This window comes from Myiozetetes cayanensis, unplaced genomic scaffold (assembly GCF_022539395.1).
Source record: "Myiozetetes cayanensis isolate MyiCay16 unplaced genomic scaffold, myiCay2020 scf535, whole genome shotgun sequence".
Taxonomy (NCBI): Eukaryota; Metazoa; Chordata; class Aves; order Passeriformes; family Tyrannidae; genus Myiozetetes; species Myiozetetes cayanensis.
Window position 1 is genome coordinate 21,509 of NW_026087782.1, and position 10,650 is coordinate 32,158.

At 45.7% G+C, this 10,650-nt stretch overlaps 1 protein-coding gene across 1 annotated transcript in view; it reads left to right on the forward strand.

The window, feature by feature from the left end:
• Window positions 1–6,827, forward strand: part of LOC126650011 (large neutral amino acids transporter small subunit 2-like) — a 28,227-nt gene extending 21,400 nt beyond the window's left edge. The window contains exons 9-12 of the mRNA XM_050334451.1: window positions 447–543; window positions 2,376–2,525; window positions 5,901–6,026; window positions 6,708–6,827. Of these exons, the coding sequence (XP_050190408.1) occupies window positions 447–543; window positions 2,376–2,525; window positions 5,901–6,026; window positions 6,708–6,812 (478 nt within the window). The 3' untranslated portion in view covers window positions 6,813–6,827. The remainder of the gene's footprint in view (window positions 1–446; window positions 544–2,375; window positions 2,526–5,900; window positions 6,027–6,707) is intronic.
• The last annotated feature ends 3,823 nt before the right edge of the window (window positions 6,828–10,650 follow it).

Sequence of the window (10,650 nt, forward strand, 5' to 3'; positions counted from 1 at the left end):
TGGGTAAAAATGGGGGAAAAATTGGGGGAAAAAATTGGGAAAAATGGGAGAAAAATTGGGGGAAAAGCGGGAAATATTCAGGAAAAAAAGGAAAAAAATTGGGAAAAATGGGAGAAAATTGGTGGAAAAAATGGGAAAAAATCAGGAAAAAATGGAAAAAAATTGGGGAAAAAATGGGAGAAAAATTAGGGAAAAAATGAGAAAAAATGGGAGAAAAATTTGGGGAAAAAATGGGAAAAAACAGAAAAAAATTGGGAAAAAATGGGAAAAAATTGGGGGGAAAAATGGGAAAAAAATCAGGAAAAAATGGAAAAAACCTGGGTAAAATGGGAGAAAAATTTGGGGAAAAAATTGGGGAAAATGGGAGAAATTTGGGGCAAAAAAGGGAGGTGTTTTTTGGGTGGGATTTTCTGGGAATTGTGGGGAAAAGTTGTGGAATTTTTCAGGCTCTTCTACGCCGGGGCCAAGGAGGGGCACCTGCCTGCCCTGCTGGCCATGATCCACCTGCACAGGAACACCCCCATGCCCGCCCTCCTGCTCACCGTGAGCTTTTGGGGGGAAAAAGAGGAAAAAAGGGAAAATTTGGGGGTTGGGGGAAAAATTTGGGGAAATTTGGGTGAAATTTGGGCAAAAATCGGGGAAAATTGGGTGAAAATTGGGTGAAAATTGGGCAAAAATTGGGAGAAAATTGAGCAAAATTTGGGTGAAAATTGAACAAAAATGGGGAGAAATTTGGGTGAAATGTGTGGGAAATTTGGGGGAAAATTGAGTGAAAATTGAGTAAAATTTGAGGAAAATTGGGTAAAAATGAGCAAAAATGGGGAGAAATTTGGGCAAAATTTAGGTGAAATTTGGGGGAAAATTGAGTAAAAATTGAGTAAAATTTGAGGAAAATTGGGGAAAATGAGCAAAAACGGGGAGAGATTTGGGTAAAAATTGAGAGAAAATGGAGTAAAAAGTGGGGGGAAAATTTGGGGGGAAAAAAGAGAGAAAAATGAGCGAAAATTGGGGTGAAAATTGAGCAAAAATTGAGGGGAAATTGGGGGAAAATTGGGGGAATTGGAGGGAGATAGGGGGAAAATTGGGGTGAAAATTGAGCAAAAATTGAGGGGAAATTAGGGGAAAATTGGGACAAAACAGTAAAAAATGAGGGGAAATTGAGGGAAAATTGGGGGATTTGAGGGGAAATTGGGGGAAAATTGGGGTGAAAATTGAGTAAAAATTGAGGGGAAACTGGGGGAAAATTGGGGGATTTGGGGGGAAATTGGGGGAAAATTGGGGTGAAAATTGAGCAAAAATTGAGGGAAAACTGGGGGAAAATTGGGGAAATTTGGGGGAAATTTGGGGAAAATTGGGGTGAAAATTGAGCAAAAAATGAGGGGAAATTGGGGGAAAATTGGGGTGAAAATTGAGCAAAAAATAAGGGGAAACTGAGGGAAAACTGGGGTGAAAATTGAGTAAAAATTGAGGGGAAATTGGGGGAAAATTGGGAGAATTGAGGGGAAATTGGGAGAATTGAGGGAAAATTGGGAGAATTGAGGGAAAATTGGGAGAATTGAGGGAAAATTCAGGGGAAAATGAGGGGAAATTAGGGGAAAATTGGGGGATTTGAGAGAAATTTCAGTAAAAATGAGGGAAAATGGGGGAAACCAAGGGGAAATTGGGGAAAATTTGGGTGAAAATTGAGCAAATTTGGTGTCAAATTTTGCCTCAAATTCACCTCAAATTTGAGTCAAATTTTGGCAAAATTGAGCAAAAATTGAGTGGAAACTGAGGGAAAATTGGGAGAATTGGGGGGAAACTCGGGTAAAAATGAGGGAAAATGGAGGGGGGGGGAGAACCAAGGGGAAATTTGGGGAAATTTGGGTGAAAATTGAGCAAATTTGGGGTCAAATTTTGCCTCAAATTCACCTCAAATTCGAGTCAAATTTTGGCAAAATTGAGCAAAAATTGAGTAGAAACTGAGGGAAAATTGGGGGATTTGGGGGGAAATTCGGGGAAAAATGAGGGAAAATGAGGGGGGGGAAAACCGAGGGGAAATTTGGGTGAAATTGAGCAAATTTGGGGTCAAATTTTACCTCAAATTCCACTCAAATTCGAGTCAAATTTTGGCAAAATTGAGCAAAAATTGAGTAGAAACTGAGGGAAAATTGGGAGAATTGAGGGGAAACTCAGGTAAAAATGAGGGAAAATGGGGGTGGAACCAAGGGGAAATTGGGGAAAATTTGAGTGAAAATTGAGCAAATTTGGTGTCAAATTTTGCCTCAAATTCCACTCAAATTCAAGTCAAATTTTGGCCGATTCTGGCAGATTTTGACCCAAATTTTCGGGCCGAATCAGCCCGATTTTGGGTCAATTTTTTTCTCGTGGATCAGTGCGTGTCGACGCTGCTGATGCTGGTGACGGGCGACATCTACACCCTCATTAATTACGTGGGCTTCGTTAATTACGTGTGGTACGGCGTCACCGTCGCCGCCCTCCTCGTGCTGCGGCGCCGGGAGCCCCACCTGCCCCGCCCCATCAAGGTGGGGACACGCCCCCTTTGCCCCTAAACCACGCCCCCTTTGCCCCTAAACCACGCCCCTTTTCCCTTTAAGCCCCACCCACTTTGGTCTTGAAGCCACGCCCCTTTTAACAAAACCACACCCCTTTTCTCCCTTAGGCCACACCCATAAAACCACAGAAGCCACGCCCCTTTTTTGGGTCCAAACCACGCCCCTTTCCCCCTTTAAGCCCCACCCACTTTGGTCTTGAAGCCACGCCCCTTTTAACCAAGCCACGCCCACTTTATCATCAAAACCACGCCCCTTTTCTCCCTTAGGCCACACCCCTTTTTGGGCCCAAACCACGCCCATTTTACCACCAAACCACGCCCCTTTCACCATCAAGCCACGCCCACTTTGACCTCGAAGCCACGCCCCTTTGTAACCGAGCCACGCCCACTTTGTCATCAAAACCACACCCATTTTCTCCCTCAGGTCACCCCCCTTTTTGGGCCCAAACCACAATCCTTCCAAAACCACACCCACTTCCTGTCTAAACCACACCCCTTTCAGCCACAAACCACACCCACTTCCTGCCTCAAACCACACCCACTTCCTGCCCAAACTTTACCCACTTCCTGCCCAAACCACACCCACTTCCTGCCCAAGCCACGCCCACTTCCTGCCTCAAACCACACCCACTTCCTCCTCAAACCACACCCACTTCCTCTCCCAAACCACGCCCCTTTCTGCTCAAACCATGCCCACTTAATAACCCAAACCACGCCCACTTCCTGCCTCAAACCTCACCCACTTCCTGTGCAAGCCACACCCACTTCCTACCTCACACCACGCCCACTTCCTCCTCAAACCACACCCACTTCCTGCCCAAACCACACCCACTTCATAACCAAAACCACGCCCACTTCCTGCCTTAATCCACACCCACTTCCTGCTCAAACCACACCCACTTCCTCCCTCAAACCACACCCACTTCCTGCCCAGACCAGGTCTACTTCCTATCCAGACCATGACCACTTCCTGCCCCCACCACACCCACTTCCTCTCCTAAAACAAAATCCCTTTCAACCCCAAACCACACCCACTTCCTGTTCAAACCACGCCCACTTCCTGTCCAAACCATGCCCACTTTCTACCCCAAATTCCTTGCACTTTGACCCCCAACCCACGCCCACTTCCTGTCTGAAACCACGCCCACTTCCTGCCCAAACCACACCCACTTCCTCTCCCAAACGACACCCCTTCCCGCCCAAACCACGCCCACTTCCTCCCTCAAACCACACCCACTTCCTCCCTCAAACCACACCCACTTCCTGTCCAGACCAGGTCTACTTCCTATCCAGACCATGACCACTTCCTGTCTCAATACCACAACCACTTCCTGCCCAAACCACACCCACTTCCTGTCTCAATCCACGCCCACTTCCTGTCTGAAACCACGCCCCTTCTTCCCTCAAACCATGCCCACTTCCTGTCCAGACCACACCCACTTCCTGCCTCAAACCACACCACTTCCTAACCAAACCACACCCACTTCCTGTCTCAAACCACGCCCGCTTCCTGTCCAAACCACGCCCACTTCCTGTCCAAACCACACCCACTTCCTGCCCCAAACCATGCCCACTTCCTCCCTCAAACATTGTCCACTTCCTGCCCCAAACCACACCCCTTTCAGCCCCAAACCACACCCACTTCCTGCCCAAACCACGCCCCTTTCAACCCCAAACCACGTCCACTTCCTCCCCAAACCACACCCACTTCCTGCCCAAACCACGCCCACTTCCTGTCTCAACCAAGCCCACTTCCTGCCTTAATCCACACCCACTTCCTGCCCAAACCACACCCGCTTCCTCTCCCAAACCACGCCCCTTCCTGCCCAAACCACGCCCACTTCATAACCAAAACCACGCCCACTTCCTGCCTTAATCCACACCCACTTCCTACTCAAACCACACCCACTTCCTCCCTCAAACCACACCCACTTCCTCCCTCAAACCACACCCACTTCCTGCCCAGACCAGGTCTACTTCCTATCCAGACCATGACCACTTCCTGTCTCAATACCACAACCACTTCCTGCCCAGACCACGCCCACTTCCTGCCTTAAACCACGCCCCTTTCAAACCCAAACATCGGCCACTTCCTGCCCAAACCACGCCCACTTCCTGCCTCAAACCATTCCCACTTCCTGCTCCAAAACCACGCCCACTTCCTTATTAAACCACACCCAATTCCTGTTTAAACCATGCCCACTTCCTGCCCTCAAACCACGCCCACTTCCTGCCTAAACCACGCCCCTTTCTCCCTTAAGCCCCGCCCCCTTTGTCCCCAAGCCCCGCCCCCTTTCTCCCTCAATCTGCCCCATTTACCCCCAAATTTCCCCATTTTCCCTCATTTTTCCCTTAAATTTTGTCCAATTTTCAACATTTTTTCACCCCAAATCCCCCAAAATTCCCAAATTTTCCCCTTTTCCCACATTTTTCCCCTGTCATTCCTTCCCCCTTTTTACCTCCCAAATCCCCTCAAATCCCCCTTAAATCCCTTCAAAATTCCCCCTTTTTTCCCCATTTTCCTTCATTTTTCCCCAAATTTCACCCGATTTTCTCCCAATTTTCACCATTTTTCCCCATTTTTCCCCCCCAATTCCCAAATTTCCCCCTTTCCCACCTTTTTCCCCGTTTTTCCCCATTTTCCACCCCATTCTTGCCTCTCCCTCCCTCCTTTTCCCCCCTTAAATCCCCCCAAAATTCTCCATTTTCCTTCATTTTTCCCCAAATTTAACCCAAATTTCTCCAAATTTTCACCATTTTTTCCCATTTTCCCCCCCTAAATTCCCAATTTTCCCCCTTTTCCCACATTTTTTCCCCCCGTCCTTCCTCTTCCCCCCCTTTTTTACCCCCCAAATCCCCCTCAAATCCCCCTTAAATTCCCCATTTTCCCTCATTTTCCCCCCAAATTTCTCCCAATTTTCACCATTTTTTCACCCCAAATCCCCCAAAATTCCCAAATTTCCCCCTTTTCCCCCTTTTTTTCCCCATTTCCCCCATTTTCCACCCCATTCTTGTCCCTCCTTCCCCTCTTTTTCCCCCCCAACCCCCCTTAAATTTCCCCATTTTCCCTCATTTTTCCCCCAAATTTCACCCGATTTTCTCCCAATTTTCACCATTTTTTCACATTTTCCCCCCAATTTTCCCCCTTTTCCCACATTTTTTCCCCCCTGTCCTTCCTCCCCCCCTTTTTTACCCCCCAAATCCCCCTCAAATCCCCCTTAAATCCCCCTTAAATTCCCCATTTTCCCTCATTTTCCCCCCAAATTTCACCCGATTTTCACCGTTTTTTCACCATTTTTCCCCATTTTCCCCCCCCAATTCCCAAATTTCCCGGTTTTTCCTTCAGGTTTCCGTGTTTTTCCCGGTGTTCTACCTGCTCTTCTGGGGGGCCCTGCTGGTGTTCTCGGTGTGGGCCGAGCCCGTCGTGTGCGGGGTGGGTTTGGGGGTCACGGCCACGGGGGCCCCCCTCTACCTGCTCCTCGTCAGGGAAGGGGGCTCCAAACCCCCCCAGATCCGAAGATTCGTAGGTGAGGAATTGGGAATTTTTGGGAATTTTTCCAGAATTTTTCGGGAATTTTTCGGGAATTTTTAGTGATTTTTTACAATTTTTTTACGATTTTTTTACAATTTTTTTATGGGGTTTTGGGGGTGAAAATTGGATTTGGGGGTGTTGGGAATTTTAGGGATTTTTTAGGGAATTTTTTTGGGAATTTTTCGGGAATTTTTCGGGAATTTTTAGTGATTTTTTGCGATTTTTTATGATTTTTTAGGATTTTTTTGTGATTTCTTTTATGATTTTTTTTAAGGGGTTTGGGGCAGTTTTGGGGGTTATAGAAGGGATTTTGGGATGTCGGTAATTTTAGGAAATTTTTGGGGAATTTTTTGGGAATTTTTCGAGAAATTTTGGGAATTTTTTGCGATTTTTTGTGATTTTTTACAATTTTTTAATTGATTTTATAAATTTTTTTAAACTATTTTTTTGGGGCGGTTTCAGGAGGTTTTGGGGGTCTAAATTGGATTTGAGGCACATTGGGAATTTTAGGGATTTTTTTGAGAATTTTTCGGGAATTTTTAGGGATTTTTGGGGGGATTTTTTGGGGGTCTTTTGTGCGGGGTGGGTTTGGGGGTCACGGCCACGGGGGCCCCCCTCTACCTGCTCCTCGTCAGGGAAGGGGGCTCCAAACCCCCCCAGATCCGCAGATTCGTAGGTGAGGAAAATTTGGGAAAATTTTGGGAATTTTTTGGGAAATTTTTATGATTTTTTTGGAATTTTTAGCGACTTTTTTGTGATTTTTTATGATTTTTCTTATGATTTTTTAACAATTTTTTTATGGGGTTTTGGGGGTGAAAATTGGATTTGGGGGTCTCAGGAATCTTAGGGAATTTTTTGGGAATTTTTTGGGGGAATTTTTCAGGAAATTTGGGGATTTTTTTGTGATTTTTGCAATTTTTTACTATTTTTTTAATGATTTTTTTACGATTTTTTTAAGGGGTTCTGGGGGGTTTTGGGGGTGAAAATTGGATTTGGGGGTATTGGGAATTTTAAGGATTTTTTCGGGAATTTTTTGGGAATTTTTTGGGAATTTTTTTGGAATTTTGGGGGAATTTTTGGGCAATTTTTTTGTGATTTTTTTTACGATTTTTTAATGATTTTTTAACGATTTTTTAAAAGGAGTTTTGTGGGGGGTTTGGGGTTATAAAAGGGATTTGGGGGTGTTGGGAATTTTAGGAAATTTTTGGGAATTTTCGGGAATTTTGGGGGAATTTTTAGCAATTTTTTTGTGATTTTTTACAGTTTTTTTAGAATTTTTTTGTGATTTTTTTTAAGGGGATTTGGGAATTTGGGGGTTATAAAAGGGATTTGGGGATGTTGGGAATTTTAGGGAATTTTTTGGGAATTTTTTTTTTGGAATTGTTGGGAAATTTTTGTGATTTTTTTGGTGATTTTTTTAACGATTTTTTTACAATTTTTTTTACAATTTTTTAGAGGGGTTCAGGAGGGTTTTTGGGGTGAAAATTGGATTTGGGGGTCTCAGGAATTTTAGGGAATTTTGGGGGAATTTTTTGCGATTTTTTGAGTGAAAGATGGGATAAAAATTGAGATAAAAATTGCAAAAAAAAGGTTAAAAGTGAGCGAAAAATGAGTAAAAAAAGGGCAAAAAATGAGGAAAAAATGAGTAAAACATGAGGAAAAAATGGGTAAAAATTGGGACAAAAATAGGAAAAAATGAGTAAAAAATGGGCAAAAAATGAATAAAAATTGGGATAAAAATAGGAAAAAATGAGTAAAAACTGAGGAAAAAATGGGATAAAAATTAGGATAAAAATAGGAAAAAATGAGGAAAAAATGAGTAAAAAATGGGCAAAAAATGAGCAAAAAATGGGGAAAAAAAGGGGAAAAAAGGGGATTTTTTTTTTTTGGGGGGAAGGGGGAGGGGTCGGCGAGCCTGACCCTCCCCTCCCCTCTCTCGCCCCTCCCCCCGCAGGGTTCCGCCACGCGCTCGTGCAGCCTTTGCCTCGTCCTCTACCCGGGGAGGGGGCAGGAGAGGAGGGGCACGAGGAGGGGAGGGGCAGGAGGAGGAGCCGCCCTCCCCACCCCGGGCAGCCCCTCAATCGCCCCTCCCCACCTGAGCGAGGGGGCAAAGGGCCCCTCCCCACCCAAAGAAGCCACGCCCACACTCCTGGAGAAGCCACGCCCACACACTCCTTAAAGGAAGAGGCCACGCCCACCTGGGAATGCCCTCCCCACCCACCCCCAATTGTGGGGGAATGGGGGAGTTTTGGGGATTTGGGAGGATTTGGGGGATTTTGGGGGGATTTTTTGGGGGAAAATGAGGGAAATTTGGGTGGGAATTTGGGGGATTTTGGGGAGAAAAATGGGGGAAATTTGGGGGGTTTTGGGGGAAAAATGGGGGAAATTTGGGGGATTTTTAGGTAAAAATGAGGAGAAGATTTGAGTGGGAAATTGGGGGATTTTGGCGGGGATTTGAGGGAAAAATGGGGGATTTTTGGGGAGCAAAATGAGGAAAATTTAGGTGGGAATTTGGGGGAGATTTTAGGGAATTGAGGAAAAATGGGGAAATTTGGGGGAATTTTGGGGGAGGAAAATGGGAAATTTGAGGGAGATTTTGGGGGGATTTGAGGAAAAATGGGGGGGATTTGGGTGGGAATTTGGGGAAAAATGAGGGAAATTTGGGGGATTTTGGGGAAATTTGAGTGGGAATTTGGGGGAGTTGGGAGGAGATTTGAGGGAAAAATGGGGGAGTTTGGGAAGTTGAGGGAAATTTGGGGGGGATTTTGGGGGGAAAAAGCGAGGGAATTTGGGGGGATTTTTAGGGGGAAAATGAGGGAAATTTAGGGGGATTTTGGGGTGGGAATTTGAGGGAAAAATGGGGGGATTTTTAGGGGAAAATGAGGGAAATTTGGGTGGGGATTTGGGGGGATTTGAGGGAAATTTGGGGGATTTTTAGGGAAAAATGGGGAAATTTGGGGTTGGAATTTGGGGAAATTTGGGGGATTTGAGGGAAAAATGGGGGGGAAATTTGAGGGATTTTTAGGGGGGAATTTGAGGGAAAAATGGGGGATTTTGGGGGAAAAATGGGGAAAAATTGGGGTGTTTAGGGGTAAAATGGGGAAATTTGAGTGGGAAATTCGGAGGGATTTTGGGGGATTTTAGGGGAAAATGGGGGAGAAATTGGGGATTTTAGGGGGAAAATGAGGGAAATTTGAGGGGATTTTGGGGAGCAAAATGAGGGAAATTTGGGTGAGAATTTGGGGGATTTTGGGGAGAATTTTGAGGTAAATGGGGATTTGGGGGAAAATTGGGGGACAAAATGAGGGAATTTTGAGTGGGAATTTGGGGGGAAAATTTGGAAGAAAAGGGGGAAATTTGGGTGGAAAATTTGGGGAAAAAATAGAACAGAAATTGGGGGAATTTTGGGTGGGAATTTGGGGGAAAAAAACCCAGAATTTTTGGAGAATTTTGGGTGGAAAATTTGGGAAAAAAATGGGGAATTTGGGGGAAAAATGGGGGATTTTGGGGTGGAAAATTTGAGGAAAGAAAAACCCAGAATTTCTGGGGTATTTTGGAGTGGAAATTTGGGTGGAAATTTGGGAAAAAATGGGGAATTTTGGGTGGAAAATTTGGAAAAAGGGGAATTTGGGGTGGAAATTTTGGGAAAAAATTGGGGGGAATTTGGGGGAATTTTGGGTGGAAATTCAGGGGAATTTCGAATTTTGGGGGAAATGAGCCTCCCCACCCCCCTCCCTCCCCCTTCCCCCCCACCCTCGTGCCCACACCTGAGCCCCGTGGGGTCGCCCCTCCCCCACTCCGGTGCCTTAAACCCCTCCCCTTTTTAAAGCCCTCCCCTCTCACTTATTTTTGTAGGGTCGAGTTTATTTTGGAAAGGGGGAGGGGCCAAAAAAAACCAAAAACACTTTAAAAACCACAAAAATAAAGATTTTTGGCATAGAAGTTTATTTTTTTGGGGGAGGGTCGATTTAGGGGGGAGGGGTGGATTTATGGGGGGTGGATTTGTGGGGGAGGGGTCGTTTTGGGGGGTGGGGAGGGGTTCTGTCCCTCCCCCCAAATCCCTTTTTTTTTAGCCCCAAAAATCCCCTTTTTCAACCCCCAAAATTCCCTTTTCTAACCCCAAAAATCCCCTTTTTCAACCCCAAAAATCCCTTTTTTCAACCCCAAAAATCCCTTTAAAACCCCAAAAATCCCTTTTCCAACCCCAAAAAATCCCTTTAAAACCCCAAAATCCCTTTTTCCAACCCCAAAAAATCCCTTTAAAACCCCAAAAATCCCTTTTCCAACCCCAAAAAATCCCTTTTTCAACCCCAAAAATCCCCTTTTCCAGCCCCACAGATCAGTCCCTGCCCCCCAGATCTCTCTCCACCCCATAGATTTCCTTCCCAGCCCCACAGATCCATCCCTGGCCCCATAAATCAGTCCCTGCCCCCCAGATCTGCCCCCCAGATCCATCCCAGCCCCACAGATCCTACCCCAGAGCTCCTTCCCAGCCCCACAGATCCATCCCTGCCCCCAGATCTGCCCCATAGATCAGTCCCTGCCCCCCAGATCCATCCCTGCC